Source organism: Protopterus annectens, chromosome 10.part0, assembly GCF_019279795.1.
Source record: "Protopterus annectens isolate FY-2018-M chromosome 10.part0, PAN1.0, whole genome shotgun sequence".
NCBI lineage: Eukaryota > Metazoa > Chordata > Ceratodontiformes > Protopteridae > Protopterus > Protopterus annectens.
In genome coordinates this window covers 370,230,373-370,248,844 of record NC_056744.1, presented here as the reverse complement: position 1 = coordinate 370,248,844, position 18,472 = coordinate 370,230,373, and the positions used below count along the sequence as shown (strand labels likewise).

At 43.9% G+C, this 18,472-nt stretch overlaps 1 protein-coding gene across 1 annotated transcript in view; it reads right to left on the bottom strand.

Moving 5' to 3' along the window:
* Window positions 1-17,317, bottom strand: part of LOC122813135 (actin-related protein 2/3 complex subunit 5-A-like) — a 33,936-nt gene extending 16,619 nt beyond the window's left edge. Inside the window, exons 1-2 of the mRNA XM_044085283.1 lie at window positions 17,209-17,317; window positions 16,118-16,294 (exon numbers count right to left, since the gene is read on the bottom strand). Coding sequence (XP_043941218.1) covers window positions 16,118-16,294; window positions 17,209-17,274 — 243 coding nt within the window. The 5' untranslated portion in view covers window positions 17,275-17,317. The remainder of the gene's footprint in view (window positions 1-16,117; window positions 16,295-17,208) is intronic.
* Between the last annotated feature and the right edge of the window lie 1,155 nt (window positions 17,318-18,472).

The following is an 18,472-nucleotide window of genomic DNA, read 5'->3' as shown; positions in this document are numbered from 1 at the left end:
TAGAAGAATGCCTTTGCTCTCTGCTTGAATAAGGCAGTCGTCCAAGTATGGGTAAATTTGAATTCCTTTTTGTCTGCAAAATGCAATTACTGGTGCCAGGCAATTTGTAAAGACCCTGGACGCAGTAGATATGTCAAAGGGCAGTGCAGAGAATTGGTAATGCATTGAACCAGCTAAGAATCTGAGGTATCTTCTGCAATTTTGTCTGATAGGGACATGCAGGTATGTCTCCTTGAGGTCCAAAGTTACGAGCCAAGCTTTCTTGCCCAGCATGGGAAGAAGCTGCTGTAGTGTCAACATTCTGAATTTTGGAACATCCAGGTAAGTATTTAGAGAAGAAAGATGCAGAATGGGCCTCCAGGATTTGTCCTTTCTGGGAACCAGAAAGAGTCTTGAGTAAAATCCTTGTCCTTGCTCTTGTGTTGGTACCTTTTGAATAGCTCTCATGTCCATGAGTGCTGTAATTTGTCTTTGAGCCTCTGCCCATTGATTTGGTGGCAGATTTGGCATTCCTTTTAACCCTGGCAGAGTTTGAAAGTGGAACATGTAACCTTGAGATAACAATATTGAGAACCCATTTGTCTTTGGTTTGTGAAAGAAAAGTGCTAGTTTTCCCCCCAAGGGGGCTGCCAAGAGAGAAGTGCTTGGCAGCTGTAGTGGGAAGTCATTGGGGCTGTTTTTTTATAAGGCTGAGGCCTGTCTTCCCCTTCTTTCTGGGTTGAAGCACCCCATTGTCGAGGCCTGTAAGAACCTTGTGGCTGACTTCTGCCTCTTGGACGTCTGCTGTATCTGCCCCTTAGAGGTCTGTCTGTTAACTGAAAAGGACCAATTTTTTGTTGGTCAATTTCTGCTAAAATGAGGAGGCTGAACCTGTAAGAAATCCTTCACCATTTGCATAGATTTTGCCTTATCCTCCATTTTCTTTAATACCTCTTCTGCCTTAACTCAAAATAAAACATCCTGCTGCAAAGGTGCATCCAATAATTTTGCTTTAACATGAACTGGTAAAGTCTGTTCTTTTAACCAAGCATGTCTTCGAATGACAGACCCTGTAACTGCTGCTCTACAGGAGGCCTCTAATTAATCAAAACCACATTGCAATGTATGTTTTCCCACTTGTTCAGCGGCATGCAATAAATCCTGCATTTCCTTATAGTTAGGAAAATCTGAATGTGGAAGCATTTTTTGTTTCAATTGAGACATCAAATATTGCTGATATTTAAGCATGTGAAACTGGCAATTTAAGGCTCTCATTGCTAAAGTTGCAGATGTATAAACTTTCTTCCCCCATCTGTCTAATGCTCTGGAATCTCTGTCAGAGGGGACTGGATTTTTTGCTGTAGAGGCCTTTACCCCTTTGTGACCCTGGGAAATAGTTTCAGGGTAGGCAACAGGGCTTTTATAAAGAAATCTGTGAGAGTCAGGGACTCTGTAGTATCTGTCGGGCTTAACTGGAGCAGGAGGCAAAGAATCAGGATTTAAACTGGATTCAGAATACACATCATCCACAATATCTAACACTGGCGGAATAGCAAGGGGTCTGTGTTGAGGTAATAAAAGAAAATCTCTGAGCCTTTTCTTGGATTCTAAATAATCCTGGCCCTCCCAATGGAAATGCACCTAAGGTTTCCCCAAAGGAGAAGTCCTCTGGTGGAGAGGCTGAAGGAACTTATTCCTCAGCATCAGAATCCTCATAAGGGGGTAAAGAGTATCCTTGGTCTGAGGATGAATCTGAAGAGATGGACACCTGGTCGGATGAATCATAGTCTGCATCCTGTCTAGGCCTTTTATCAGGAGGAGGGTGGGACCCCCTGATCAGAGTAATTAAGTCTTCGGCCATTTTGAGCATCTGTTTCTTAGGCATGGAGGCCTGTCCTGGTGAATGTGGAAGTTGCTTCTTTGTTTTTAAAGGGGTTTTAGACTTGGCAGAAAATTTAATGGTTAGCGGTGTAGGTCTGAAAACACCCTCTGAAGCTGAGGGTTGTTCAGCTGGTCTGGATCCCTCTGAAGGGTTAGTCTCAGTAGGCCGTAAATCTGGTGTATCCGAAGGCCCAGCCATCTCCACGTGGAGTCAAGAGGCAGCCTGCGGTACCAAAGAAGCTGTCATCAGGTGCTGCGAAGGAGCCATGCTGAAAACCGGAGAACCAGCGACTGGCCTAGAAGAGGCTTCGTCGTCAGTTTTGGGCCTCGGATGCCTGTCCTTATCTTTGTGTTTTTTGTGTATCCCAGTCGTCTGTTGTTCCGACGGCATGGTGCAATTGAATTTTCTGCCAAAATAATGTCGGGCAAAATCAAACCGAAGTTTAATAGTACGCTTGTTAAACCTAGCACGAAAGCGACAACCTGTGACGTCGTGGTCTGAGCCTAGGCATGGGATACAATAAGAAAAGAAATCCTTATGAGGTATTTGCTTCCCACAAAAAATACAATTATTAACTTTTACTGACATCGGTCTGAGGCAAGAAAAAGTTTCCCCAACGGGGTACTTAGCTTTATAGAAGACTTGGGTTCTGGATTCGGAATGAAAATCTCAGAAGTCGGCCGACTGGCACTTGCGAACTGCTTTTGCATCGGGCATCGCGTGGCAAGAAAGACTGAAGAAAATGGCGTCGGCTGCATCTTATATACCCCTGGCACACTGACGTCAGGGAAGAAGTGACAGCAACAGACGCCGGACCTAGACTTTGGAACTCTGGCCGACTGCGGGACCGCCTGACGGCAGGATAACAAGTGTAATGACTGCAGCAGTATAACACGATGAACATCATTAAACCTCATTACTAGCTTGGAAATTCACCAGAAACAGCCAGATGCCTTAATTCTGTCAGGCTGAGACAGATACATATAGGGTGCATTTTGATGGAGTCGTGTTCTAAGCACCATAATTCACAGACCTGGCACTCACCATTATAGGAACAAGATAGTTCCACAACACTTCAAGGAGTAAACACTCTTAACACCACCAGCAATCCAAAAACAAATATAAAACAAATAAAACCTGGTGTAAGAGCGACACAAGGCTAGGACAAGTAAAGTACACCAAATCTCAGCAGAACCAAACTCGAACTCCAGTTAAAGATAAAAAACAGGTTTTATTCCATATGACAGGTTTTATTCCATATGACAGCGATAAAAGTAGGTATTATTGTACAGAACAACGGTAAGCGCGTTCACCCATAAGGGCTTCCTCAGACCATAATAATCTCTAAGTAAACTGTTAAACTTTAAGGGAAAAAGGCGCCAAAACAAAAACTTCTTAAAGGAACAGCCCCATAGCAAAATTCATCCATTGATTGCAATATATAACATGTATAAAAATAATAACATACATCAGTTATATAAAAACAAGCTAAAAATGAAATGAGCAAATATAAAGTAATCTCTTTTGCATGAAAACACATGGGCTTCAGTCCTATTTCTCACATCACCACCCCTGGGGTTCATGGACACTTCCTCAATGACCCTAAAACTAAACCTATGTGTATCATCCGTGGCTGAAATATGCTTGGACAAAGCATTAACAATAGACCCAATCCTAATCAGGTAAACGTGCTCCCTGATCCTGTCCCTCAGTCTCCTGTCAGTCTTGCCCACGTTAAAAAAAAAAAAAAAAAAAATTTTGGACTGAAGCCCAGGAGTCTAAATGGATCATTAGACTAAGGGAAGACCAACACCCAGGACTCAACGACAAAGTACCACTTAAGCCCTTTCTGAAATCTAGAGGGCTTAGATAGTTAATCAGATGACAGGTAGTTACTATGCATATGACTTATTGCTCGTGACATTAGTTATGTGTTTTCATGCTGGGACAGTAGATAAGGTAGTTTAGAGATTATTATGGTCTGAGGAAGCCCTTATGGGTGAACGCGCTTACCGTTGTTCTGTACAATAGTACCTACTTTTATCGTTTGTATCGCTGTCATATGGAATAAAACCTGTTTTTTATCTTGAACTGGAGTTCGAGTTTGGATCTGCTGAGTTTTGATGTAAATTACTTTTCCTAGCCTTGTGTCGCTCTTACACCAAGTTTTGTTATATTTATTATAGGAACAAGAGTTTATGTAGGGGCAAAGAAGGACAAACGCATACAACATCAAAATCATTAAAATATTTAACCTATCTAAAAGCAAAAGGATGAAGACCTATTTGTCTTACAGCATAGATGGCCAATGAGAAGGGGGAAAAACAGAATCAATTTAATAACTGTGGGTGCTTGATGACTACACAGACACACACACCTGATTGCTAAAATTTTAAGCAGCTTGCCAGTAAAGTGATACACAATGGGAAATAAATCTTCATAGATTTAAATATGCACAAAGAAATAATCCTGAAAAATGATCATAGAAGGAGGACAGCATATACCCATGTATGTTACACGTGCCAAAAATGAATAAAGAAACACCAGCCTACAAAGCTATCAGTTTAAGTACAAGAAAATGCGTCACTCTTCACAAAACAGTGGTGGTGTTTAGAAAGTACAGTTGTGTACACTTACCATAAATGTAGATGTTAGAGTGTATTCACTGTTGCAGTTATTACATTTGGGTAATCCTGCTGGTAGGTTGCCCTCAGTCGGAATTCGGGTTGCCCTCAGTCGGCCTGAATTCCAAAGTCCTGGGTCCTGCGTCGGCTGCTGTCACCCCTTCTCTGACTTCAGGTCATCAGGGGTATAAAAGATGCGGCTGATGCCATTTTCTTTAGTTTTTCTTGCTCCAGATGTCAGGTGCCCCCTAAAAGGGTAGCCAAAATTGATATATATATATATATATATACATATACATATACACATATACACATATACACATACATGCACCAATATAAACTTTTCCTTTATCTACTAGCAAATACACCACATAGGTTGTAAAAATCAGAGAAGGAAAGAAGTTCCATCAGAAGAAAAGGGGGATGGCGGGTGGGTAACCTGGACTGCAACAGTGAATACACTCTAACATCTACATTTATGGTAAGTGTACACAACTGTACTATGTTCTTCGCGTTTCACTGTTGCAGTCACTACATTTGGGTAGAGTCCCAAAGCTATGGTTGGGAGGCTGAAGCTAAACAGCATTAAGAGTGGCTATGGAAGCCCTGCAGAACTGCAGTGGCAAAGCCTGCCCTGGATTTAGAGTAGAGTGGCAGATGACAGTGCTTTGTAAAGGTGTGCACTGAACTCCAAGTAGCAGCCTCTAAAATGTCCTTGGTTGGTACTCCCCTGAGAAAGGCTGCTGAAGTGCCTGCAGCTCTGGTTGAATGTGGCCTAATGCCCTTAGGCACTGGCTTGCCATGGTGTAAGTAGCAGAAATGAATGCAGTGGCCCATCCACTTTTGAAATAGTCTGCTTTGACATAGCCTTTTCTTGTGATCCTGCAGCATATGCCACTAGTAATTTCTCTGTCTTTCTGAAAACGGTTCTGTCCAAGTAGAATCTAAGCTGTGTATGTCCAAAGAATGCAGAATGCTCTCCCCCTTGTTCTGTGGATTTGGATAAAAAGTTGGCAGATGAATAGTTTGGTTAAGAGCCACACTGGACACCACCTTAGGCATAAATGTTGGGTTTGTCCTCAGAGAGACCCTGTCTGGATAAAAAATGATAAAAGGTTCCACAGCCATGAGTGCCTGTAGCTCAAACTTGTCTTGCAGAAGTTATTGCTAGGAGCAGAGCTGTTTTTCAAGATAAGAGCTTTATATCAGCAGTAGCAGCTGGCTCAAAAGGAGGCAGGGTGAGTTTTTCCAAGACATAGTTGAGGTCCCATGCAGGCATTGGTGATCTCCTTGGAGGCCTTAAATTTTTGGCTCCTCTGAGGTGCTGCTTTAATAAGGGATGAGAAAAGATTGGTGGCTCTGTATTGTAATGAGCCGAAATGGCAGAGGCATGAATTGTAATAGATGAAAAAGATAGGCCTTTGTCCAACATCTCAGTTAAGTATTGTAAAATCTGAGGAATATTTGGCACAGCTGTATCAGTTCCTTGTGCCTAGTTCCAAGCACAGAATCTCTTCCATTTTCCAGCATAAGATTTTCTAGCACTAGGCCTTCTGGCCTTCAAAATGACATCCATCACAGCTTTACTGAGAGGTGTGTTTTGTATGACTACATTATCCGCCATGCGGCCAGGTTTTAAGTCCTGAGTTGGCTGTGCAGGATCTGATTGTTTTGCTGGGACAGTAGATGAGGTAGTTGAGGTAAGGTCCAAGCTGGGCATTGAGACAAGTTCTTTAGGATTGGAAACCAGTACTGGTGGGGCCAGTCTGGGGCAATCAGTATAATTTTTGGCTTCTCCTGTCTGACCTTTAGGAGTACCTTGGGGAGGAGAGGCAGCGGTGGAAAGGCATATACTGATAGGGTGTCCACGTTCCATGCTTGTCTGTGATAAGTCCTTGTGCAGAATCTTTTTAGCTGGTAGTTGTGAGGGGAGGCGAATAGATTTATGTCCGGGCATCCCCATTTCCTTGTTATCATGCTGAAGACTTGTGGATCCAGCTGCCACTCGTGGGGATCCAGGAGGTTTCTGCTTAGTTCGTCTTTCTGAGTATTTTTCCTTCCTGGCAGGAATTGTGCTTGCAGATGTACTTGGTAAGTTAATGCTGTATCCCACAAAGTCATGGCTAGTCTGCAAAGGGGTAAGAATGTGTGCCCCACTGCTTGTTTATATACCACATGACCATGGCATTGTCTGTCTTTATCAGTAGTTGTCCCGGATGAAAAAGGTCCTTGAAGGCTGTCAGGGCATTCTGAACAGCTAGCATCTCTTTTTGATTGATATGTAGATGCATTTGGGTTGAGGACCGTGTGCCCTGAATGCATCTTCCTACCATGTGGGCCCCCCAGGTATAATCTGATGCATCCACTGTTAGTGTCTGCCTGGCTGGGGGTAATGTGAATGGCTGTCCCTTGTTTTGGTGACAAGCCTTTGTCCACCATCGAAACTCCTGTTGTAGGCAGGGAATGAGAGTAAACATCATTTCCAGGCTGTGGCAATGTTGAGTCCAAACACTTTTTAGGTACCATTGAAGTTTCCTCATATGCAGTCTTGCATATGGAATTAGTAGAATGCAGGATGCCATGAAGCCCAAAGCATGCAGAAGTTTTCTTGCAGATAACTGGGCCTTTGTTGCCAACGTTTTGAAACAGGTAGTCAGTTGCCTTTGTTTGTCTGGAGTGAGATAAGCCATCTGGGCAGTTGTATTTAAGCTTGCACCCAATAATATTCTCTCTTGAGAGGGTACTAGTTTTGATTTCTTTACGTTGACTGTGTACCCTAGGCACGTTAGAAGCCTTTTCACAAACGCCAGATGCAGTAGAAGAATGCCCTTGATCTCTGCTTGAATTAGACAGTCCAAGTAAAGATATATTTGCATTCCTCTTTGTCTGCAGAATGCAATTACTGGTGCCAGGCACTTTGTAAAGACCCTGGGCACAGCAGATAAGCCAAAGGGCAGTGCAGAGAATTGATAATGCATTGAGCCAGCCTTGAATCTGAGGTATCTTCTGCATAATTGTCTGATTGTGACATACAGGTATGCCTCTTTTAGGTCTAGAGTCACAAGCCAAGTGTTCTTGCCCAGCATGGGCAGAAGCTGCTGCAAAGTTAACATCTTGAATTTTGGTATATCCAGGAATGTGTTCAGAATAGATAGGTCTAGTATTGGTCTCCGGGTCTTGTCCAGTATTGGTCTCCGGGTCTTGTCCTTTCTGGGTACCAAGAACAGTCTTGAGTAAAATCCTTGTCCCTGCTCTTGCTCTGGTACTTGTTGAATGCCCCCCATGTCCATGAGGGATGAGACTTGTTTTTGTGCCTCTGCCCATTGATTTTTTGGCAGATCTGGCCAGTCGTTTGCCTTTGGCAGGGTATGGAAATGGAACTTGTACCCTTGTGACATGATATTTAGAACCCACTTGTCCTGGGTTATAATGTGCCAATTTTGAGAAAAAAGTGCTAATTTTCCCCTAAGGGTGCTGCCAGGAGATAAGTGCTTGGTGCAGGCAGGGGGAAGTCATTGGGACTGTTTCCTGCATGGTTGTGATTTGTCTTCTCCAACTTTGGAGGTAGAAGCACCCCATTGCTTTGACCTGTATGAACCTTGCGCCTGGGATCTGCCTCTAGGGTGTCTGGATCTGCCCCCTTTGAGGTCTGTCTGACACAGGAAAGGACCATTTCTTTGTAGGCCAGTGTCTACTAAACCTAGGTGGCTGTACTTGTAAAAAATCTTTGACAGTTTGCATAGATTTAGCTTTGTCCTCCATTTTCTTTAACACCAAACAAAGTATCATGTTGTAAAGGAGCATCTAATAATTACTTTGACATGATCAGGCAGATTTTGTTCCTTTAACTAAGTATGCAGTACAGTTTTGTACCTACCATAAATGTAGATGTCCGATAGACATGCAACTGCAGTCATAACATGTGGGTTGTCCTGCCTCAGGCAGCCCTCGGTCGGCCGGATTCCAAAGTCTGGGTCCGACGTCGGCTGATGTCGCATTTCTCTCCGACGTCAGAGCGGCTGGAGTATATAAGCATCAGCCGACGCCATTTTCTTCAGTGTTTCTTGCCCCAGATGCCAGGTGCCCTCCAAGGAAGGCTGTAATGAAACTGGAAGACAAAAACAGGATTCCAAACAAATGAGCAATAAAACAAATACACCATAACAGATATCCCCAGCTAAGAGAAACAGGGATAGGAGTGGACCCTAGGCATAGAGGGGTATGGAGGGTGGAAAATCGACTGGAGTTGCATGTCTATCGGACATCTACATTTATGGTAGGTACAAAACTGTACTATGTCCTTCAAGAATGCAACTGCAGTCATAACATGTGGGTAGAATACCATAGCTAAGCTGGGGGAGGAGGAATGCTCTAGGAAAAAGATGGTGTGGCAATCAAACCCTGCAGGACTGCCGAAGCAAAGCCTGCTCTGGATCTGGAATATAGAGGAGATTGTAGTGTTTGGAGAATGTATGCACGAGCTCCATGTAGCAGCTTCTAGAATGTCCTTAGTAGGCACCCCTCTTAAGAATGCTGTAGAGGTGGCTGTAGCTCTGGTGGAATGTGGTCTGACATTGTCTGGAACAGTCTTTCCATGAAAGGAATAACAGAATGATGCAATGTCCAATCCATTTTGAAATAGTTTGTTTTGAAATTGCTTTTCCTTGGACTGCAGGGGCGTAAGCTACAAAGTTGTTCAGACTTCCTACTGGCCTTGGTTCTGTCCAGGTAGTAACGAAGTTGTCTGTGAATGTCCAAGGTATGCAACAGTCTTTCCCCCTTGTTCTCAGGATTGGGGAAGAAAGCAGGCAGATGAATTGCTTGATTTAAAGAAACCCTAGATACCACCTTTGGCATGAAAGTAGGGTTGGTCCTTAATGAAACTCTGTCTCTGTGAAAATAATAAAGGGTGGTATTGCCATTAGGGCCTGTAGCTCTGAAACCCTTCTTGCTGATGTAATTGCCAACAGGAAAGCTGTCTTCCAAGAGAGAAATTGCAAGTCAACTGAAGATGCTGGCTCAAATGGAGGTAGAGTCAGTTTTTCTAGGACAAAATTTAGGTCCCAGGCTGGCACTGGGGCCTTTCTTGGTGGCTTAATGTTCTTGATTCCCCTGAGGAATTGCCTTAGTAAAGGGTGTGAAAAAACAGGAGGATCAGTGTTGTATCTAGCTGAAATAGCAGATGCATGTATCTTTATGGAAGAATATGAGAGGCCGTTCTTTAACATATCTGCCAAATATTCCAAGATGAGTGGGATGTTCAACAATGATGCATCATGTCCCTTGATGGTATTCCAATTGCTGAATCTTTTCCATTTTGCTAAGTAAACCTTTCTGGTGGAGGGTCTTCGAGCCTCTGTTAGTATCCGCTGAACTTCCTTGGAGAGAGATAGGCTGAAGTTATTTAAGGGATCTCCCAGGCTGTTAGCTGCAGTGTCTGTAGATTTGGATGCACTGTCAAGTTGTGTTGAGTCAGAAGTAGAGGCCATTGGGGAAGGGCCCACCTCCTGGTGTGACATATGCTCCGTAGTAGTGGGTACCAGTGTTGTCTTGGCCAGTCCAGAGCTATTATGATTCCCTTGGGTCTCTCTGTTTTGATCTTTAGTAATACTGAGGTCATCAGTGGCAGAGGTGGGAATGCATAGATTGTTAGTGAGTTCCAGTTGAATGAGAGGGCATCTATTTTCCAAGCTTTTGGATGGTATGTCCTTGTGCAGAATTTTGGTAGAAGATGGTTGAGATGAGAGGCAAATAGGTCCACTTCTGGCTTGCCCCATGTCGAAGTGAGTTGTCTGAAGGCCTTCGGATGTAACCTCCACTGTGGTGTGGATCTGTGAAATTCCTGCTTAGGCTGTCCGCCAATACATTGTCTTTTCCTGGGACAAACAGGGATTGTAACTGGATGTTTAGACTCAGTGCTTTCTCCCAAAGATGCATTGTCAGTCTGCAAAGGGGTAAGAGTGGGTGCCCCTTGCTTGTTTATGTACCACATCACAGTGGTGTTGTCTGTCCGTATCAGTAAATGGCCTTGCTGGAGTTGGTGTTGAAAAGCCTCGATGGCATGCATTACTGCCAGCATTTCCTTTTGGTTTATATGCAGATGAGTTTCCTTTGGAGACCACTGTCCTTGTATACACCTGCCTTCCATGTGCGCCCCCCATCCAAGGTCTGAGGCGTCTGTGGTCATGGTCTGTGTTATCTGTGGTTTTTTGAATGATATACCTGTGTTTGCCTGGCTCACCGAGGCCCACCATAGAAATTCCTTTTGTAGGCATGGAATGAGCGGAATGATTGTCTCCAAGTTGTTGCTGTGTTGAGACCAAATGCTTTTTAGGTACCATTGAAGCTTTCTCAAGTGTAGTCTTGCTAATGGAACCAGGAGAATGCAGGATGCCATGTAACCCAGGGCCTGTAGGAATCTCCTTGCAGTCATCCGGGTGAGTTTTGCTAAACCTTTGAAGTAATGAGTTAACTTCTCTTGTTTGTCTTCTGTCAGGTAAGCCATCTGAGAGGCTGTGTCTAGTTTGGCTCCTAAGAAGATTATTTGCTGGGATGGCTGCAGTCTTGACTTTTGGAAGTTGACTGTGTATCCCAGAGCTTGAAGTAATTGTATGACATAATCCAGGTTTTTTGTCAACATCAATTTGTCGTCCGCTTGTATGAGGCAGTCGCCCAGGTACGGGTAATTATGTATCCGCAGGAGCCTGCAATGAGCAAAAACTGAAGCCAGGCATTTTGTGAATACTCTGGGTGCAGTAGATAAGCCAAATGGCAATGCTGAGAATTGATAATGCTCTGGCCCTGCAAGAAATCTGAGGTATCTTCTGCAGCTGTGTCTGATAGGGACATGCAGGTATGCCTCCTTCAGGTCCAGAGTAATCAGCCAAGACCTTTTCCCAGCATGGGAAGGAGTTGCTGTAGAGTCAGCATTTTGAACTTTGGTACTATGAGAAAGGTGTTTAATGCGGACAAGTCCAGTATTGGTCTCCATTGAGATTCTTTTCTTGGAACCAGGAACAGTCTTGAGTAAAACCCTGGTCTTGTTCTTGTGGAACTCTTCCATTGCTTTCATCCGAGTCAGCAGAGTGATTTGCTTGATAGCCTCTGCCTCTGGTTTTGTGGTAGGTTTGGCATGCCTTGTTTTCTTGGTAAGGTATGAAAATGAAACCTGTACCCTCTGTCTATAATGTCCAAAATCCATTTGTCCTTTGTCAGTCTGTGCCAGTTTTCTGCAAACAGAGATAATTTCCCACCCAAGGGAGCTTCTATTTGTTCCTGGTAGGCGGTAGTAGAGGAAAGTCATTGAGATTGTGGTTGTGGGGCAGGTGAAACCCCAAGGCCACTTCTTTGGTTTCCTGGCTGCCATTGTCGCCCCTGTAAGGGCCTGTGTATTGGCCTCTTCCTCGCCACGCCTGTTCTTACCCCTTTGAAACTTTTCTGTATTAGGAAAGGACCAGTTTTTGAAGGCCAATTCCTACTGAATCTGGGGGTTGAACTTGGAGGAAATCTTTCACCGCCTGAACTGATTTTGCTTTTTCTTCGATGGTCTTTAACACATCCTTAGCATTTGCACCAAAAGCTTGTTCTTTCCAAAGGTGCATCCAGAAGTTTTGCTTTTACATGATCTGGTAGAGGTTGATCTTTAACCAAGCATGTCTTGAATGACTGCCCCTGTCACAGCTGCCCTACATGAAGCTTCCAGTGCATCATACCCACACTGCAGGAAGTGGTTGCTTACTTGCTGAGTGTTATGTACAGCTTCCTGCAAAGTCTTCCTGTCCAAAGGATCAGGAGTGGCTAGAGTTTTTTGTAAATCTTCTAAAAGGTAATCCTGATATTGTAACGTATGAAAAAGGCAATTTAAAGCTCTCATAGATAAGGTAGTGGATGTAAACTTTTTACCCCATCTCTAAAGACCTGGCCTCCCTGTTGGAGGGCAAAGGATTTTTAGAGGTGGAGGCTGAAACTCCTTTAGGCCCCTGTGAAACAGTTTCCAAATCAGCAGAATGGGCCCTGAATAAATGGGAATGAGTTTCTGGGACCCTGTAATACCTGTCAGGCTTGGCTGGAGCAGGAGGAAGAGAATCAGGGTAGCACTAGAGTCAGAATATAGATCATCCAGAACATCAAGTACAGGAGGAATAGCCAAGGGCCTGTGCTGGGGCTTAAGGAAAGCCCTCAGGCGCTTCCTAGAATCAGAATAATCCTGACCCTGCCACTTGAAATGTTCCCTCATGGTGTGCAGAACTTCCCCAAAGAAATATCCTCAGGAGGGGAGGCCAAGGAATAGAATCTTCTGCATCCGAGTCCTCATAGGTCTGGAAGAGCTCTTCCTGGCTATCAGAGTGGACAGAGCCCTCAGAGTCTTCATCTGAAGGAATAGGTTCAGAGGGTTCAACCCTGGGCCTTTTATCAGGAGGCTGGGATCCTCTCTCAGAATGGGCCTGTGAACCTCGAATCATGGAAATTAAATCAGCAGCCATGGACATAATTTGTGTCTCTGGAGTAGGCTGAGGTAAGGATTTAGAAGTAATATGCTTTGTCTTGCTGGCTGCCTTAGCCCTAGTGTAGGCCTTAATAGACATGGCCATAGGAGGAGGCCTGGCAGCTCCACGTGCAGGAGTGACCTTGTCTACAGCAATGGTCTCGGGCATTTCCTCGGTTTCGGTATCCGGAGGAAAATCGATAACTGGCGTTGGAGTGATGTCCGAATCGGAGTCGCCAGTAATGCGTGTCTTCGGTTCGAGCGGTGGAGAGACCGTCTCGAGAGAACCGGAGCACTCACGCTGGTTTTGGCGTGGAGTCGGTGGTAGACGCTGGTCGAGGATGTCGGTCCCGGCCTTTTGCTTTTGGGAGTTTGCGATGTCGGAAGATCCGACGGCATGTTGTAAGCAAATTTATCGGCAAAAAGTATTCAGCGAACTCCGGCCAGCCTGAGAGTGCTTGTTGAAGCGAGCACAGGCTACACAGGCCGAGACGTTGTGGTCTGGGCCCAGGCAGGGAAGACAGTAAGAGTGGAAATCCTTATGAGGTATTTGTTTACCACAAGAAAGACAATTGTTAACTTTTTCAGTTATTTCGGACATCAGCTGAGGCAAGAAAAGGTCCCCAACAGGGTACTTAGCTTTTTTGATGACTTCGGTAACGAAGAATACAGGAGCTGACCGACCGGCACTTGCGAACTGCTTCTGCCGGCACCGGCAAGAAAGACTGAAGAAAATGGCGTCGGCTGATGCTTATATACTCCAGCCGCTCTGACGGAGAGAAATGCGACATCAGCCGACGTCGGACCCAGACTTTGGAATCCGGCCGACCGAGGGCTGCCTGAGGCAGGACAACCCACATGTTATGACTGCAGTTGCATTCTTGAAGGACATCTCCTGATTACAGAACCCGTAACTGCGGCCCTGCAGGAGGCCTCCAAAGAATCAAAACCACATTGCAAAGTATGCTTTCCAACTTGTTCAGCTTCATGCAATAAATCCTGCATTTCCTTGTTTTCTGCACATTCAGAGTTTAATAACATTTTCTGTTTAAGCAATGCCATGACATGTTGCTGATATTTGAGCATATGAAACTGACAGTTTAAGGCCCTTATAGCAAAGGTAGCAGATGTGTAAACCTTTTTAACCCATCTATCCAGTGCCCTAGAATCTCTGTCAGAGGGGGTAGGGTTTTTTGAAGCAGAAGCCTTAACTCCTTTGGGACCCTGTGAAATAGTTTCTGGGTCTGCAGCAGGGTTTTTAAAAAGGAATTTATGAGAGTCAGGAGCCCTGTAATATCCGTCAGGCTTAACAGGAGCTGGAGGTAAGGAGTCAGGGGTAAGACTAGACTCCGAAAACACATCTACAATGTCTAACACAGGTGGAATGGCTAGTGGCCTGTGTTGAGGTAGTAAAAGGAAAACCTGAGCCTCTTTAGATTCTGAAAAATCTTGGCTCTCCCAGTGGAAATGCTCCCTCGCGGTATGCGAGGTTTCCCCAAAAGAATAGTTCTCTGGAGGAGGAGAAGCTGAAGGTATAGATTCTTCAGCATCAGAATCCTCATAGGGGGGGGGGGTGGGGGGGTATTCCTGATCAGAAGAAATAGAAACCTGATCTGAAGAATCATAGTCGGTCTCTTGCCTAGGCCTCTTATCAGGAGGGGGATGGGGGAATGGGAACCCCTGATCAAGGTAATTAAGTCTTTGGCCATTTTCAGCATCTGTTTTTTGGGCATAGAGGCCTGTCCACATGGCTCTTGAGTTTGTTTCTTTGCTTTAGAAGGTGCTTTAGCCTTTGCCTTTGAGCTTGGTTTAATGTAAAGATGTTTAGGTCTGAATACACCCTCAGTAGCCGGTGCCTGCTCAGCGGCTCTGGACCCATCTGAAGGAATAGTATCCGAGGCTCCAATACCTTGAGTTTCCAGCAGCATGGCCGACTCCACGTGGGAGTCGGTAGCGGCTTGCAACTCTAAAGTAGCGGGCGTCAGGAAAGCGCCTTAGTGAGAACCGGCAAACCAGCGACTGGCTTAGGAGAAGCTTAGTCATCGGTTTTGGGCCTCGGTTGTCTATCTCCTTTTCTTTGCATTTTTTGTGAACTCCGGTATTCGGATGGCTATCAGACGACATTTCTGGATAATTAAACCGGCGTCCAAAATAGTTTAAAGCAAAATGATACAGACGCTTAATAGTGCGTTGGTTAAATCTAACACAAAACCGACAACCAGAAACGTTGTGAACAGGGCCTAGGCAAGGAATACAGTAAGAATGAAAATCCTTATGAGGTATTTGCTTTCCACAAGAAATACAATTATTTACTTTTTCTGACATCGGTCTGGAGCAAGAAAAAAGTTTCCCCAACGGGGTACTTAGCTTTATTAAAGACTTCGGATCTGAAACTCGAACACGAAAATCTCAGGAGTCGGCCGACCGGCATTTGCGAACTGCTTCTGCTTCGGGCACCGTGTGGCAAGAAAGACTTAAGAAAATGGCATCGGCAGCATCTTTTATACCCCTGACGACCTGACATCAGGGAAGGGGCGACAGCAGCCGACGCAGGACCCAGGACTTTGGAATTCAGGCCGACTGAGGGCAACCTACCAGCAGGATTACCCAAATGTAATGACTGCAGCAGTGAAACACGAAGAACATCTGCATGTAATGAAATCTACATTACAAGGCTATGGCTGAACTCTAACTACAATATACTGGTTTTCCTCCTTACTTCTCCTTTCTTAGGCTTCCAAGCACTTTTGTTTGGGGAAACCCAGTACCTGACAAAGCAAGAAGAAGTTACATACATATATTACTATTTAAATGTAAAAAGCATAAGACTGAGATGAGATAAACAAGGCAATTTCTTTGCAAAATAGGTTAGTAAAAAGTTCCAACTGCTGGAGGAAGAATCTAAAAATTAAAACTGTGACTTCTGAGAGAATCGGCAAGATCAAACACATTGTGTGGCCCCTTGTCATTTACTGATGTTGGTGAACAGCTCTGAGAAAGGAATACTGAACGTTTCCTGTAAAGCTTTTTAACATCACCACTAGGAGAGTGGGAGAAAATTCAGGAATAAAGTCGGTACACTTGTCTAGAATGTCATTTAAAAATCTGACTTACAATCTACCACTGAAAATCTAATGCCCAAAATACCTTTTCATGCCACTGAAGGAAAATGGCGCTGCTATTTTCGGAGGGTTTTTCAAAGCCTCTGTAGATGTACATCATAAGCAAGTCAACTCCATTCTTATCCAATGACTGGATAGCCTTGTCAATGTCGCTGCTTTTGTAAGATGTTAGAACCTTCAACACAAGGTTCTCTGCCCGATCCTATGGGGGGAAAAAAATCACATGACATGACCAAAACTGCATACAGAATATATGTTCTGCGATGTTTGAACTTCAATGCTACAAGAATGTTACCAAGTAGAACGTGCAAACAAAAAAATTAGTTTGGTTACAAAATACTGATAGTAAAAACCTCACATTTATGAAACACAGAGATGTATTTCAGCAATAAATGTGACTGCAGAGAGCCTTCCTATTAAAACTGCAGAAGACTAAATCTGTCTTCTAGCTGTAGGATAATACATGGTTGTAAGCTTTACATTTGTGACTAATGGGTATTTGCAGAAGTTCTGACCGTTTTAATTTAGCTGTAAGAATATGTGGACAAAGTACATTTATAAACTGCCTAAACTCAGCTAAGCATTTAAAGTACAAATACAGACAGTGTGTTCAACTGTCATAGTTCTACCCTTTGAAAAACAGACTTCACCTACACAGCTACAAAAACAGAACTAGAAACCAATACATACAGTAGACTAATGTATGCATTCTACTTATGTTTACTATTTTGGTATTTCTGTGATACCCAATAGGGCCCACAAGAAAAAGTACAGCCTATTTTACAAATCTTTACATTTTAGCAACTTTTAGTTTTTGTAACTTGACAAGCCTGGTAACGTCATTTCAGTGTTCTGCTACTCATACAGTTACTCTTGTGGAAATTAAGTGAAACCCAAATTGATAAACACAAGCTAAAACTCCATATGGGGGATGGGGCATCTTTTTTCATAAAAGAAACATAAAATTAAGGATAATGCAAGCTAGAATAATCAAATCAGTTTCAACAAAGCAAATAATAGAATAACACATCACAACACTTGGATGGATTTAAGTACCCGCCATTAATGTAAACCTGCTGAATCTTTGAGACCTGCAGATCAAATGCAAAGCCTTACCTTGAGAGCCTGGTTCTTTGTGTTTATTGGGGGATTCTTAAGGGCTGCTTGCAAAGCTGCAAGCATATTTCCTTGCCTGAGGTTAAGGAAAACTATGAGGTAATTATACAGCCCTTAAATCCCCCTGAATTCACAAACACTGGCATCCTGATTCATCAGAGTACTGCAAAGAAAATAAATGTTCCTAGCAAGACTTTCCTCAACGCCCATCAGATGGACAAATTCACCTACTGGTAGGCCTGCAGCACACTGTTTACATCCCTACTAAACATGTGAATGCTCAATTCCTGAGGAAAGGACTTTGTTGGTGCACTGCTGGGCGGGGACCATGTCAGCATCTCTATTCCAAGTGACTGAGCAAGCAGGAGGGTCTAGGCCAAACAGCACTGCACATCCAGCATTCAATAGCTCCAAGAAAACAAACTCTCCTTTTTATGGCATGCTTCCATCCTGGCCTCACTAAAACTTCCCAGTCATTACGAGATTCTGGTCTACAGTCAGGCAGCAGCTGGTTTCACAGATTTATTCTTCTGCTTGGAAGGCAGAGACAGAGAGTTACATGAGGTGTGCAGGTCTATATTACTACCTCGAAACGTCAGTTCCGTGAATACCAAAACGTCGAAACGTAAGGAGCGAAATAGGAAAACTATGAATGGCCACTTCCGCATATTTTTTCACAGGGAAAACATTTGCTTGGCCATTATCAGGAATTTGCCCTTTCTTCTAATCTACAGTGATCTTGGAGTTGGTATATTTAGTTGGGGGCAAAGCACCCCACTTGATTAGGGTTTGTTTTGCTGTTGGTCAGCCAAGCAAATATTTTCCCTGTGAAAAAATTTGCGGAAGTGGCCGTTCGTAGTTTTCGTATTTCGCTGTTTACGTGTCGACATGTTGGTATTCGCAAAACTTAAGTTTCGAGGTAGTAATATAGACCACAGGAGTGCAGGGACCCAGATGGCTGCTTTGGGGAGGTAAAGTGGGAAGCTGCACTGTATTCCTGGAAGGCTGGCAGGGGTTGCCTCTCTCTCTCTCTCTCTCTCAAATACTCCACAATAAGAGAGAAAAACAAATGCAAAATAAACAATGCACAGTAACTCATTCTACTGCACCACTTCATTCTCACTCCCTCACTAAAACGATGTGGAGTTTGTACACATTTACACACTTAAATTTTAGTGTCTGCCATTCATACAGTTAGTATTCCTGTCCAACATAAGTGTCTGCCAGTATACATGTGAGACAATGATGACTGAGCCAAATAAGT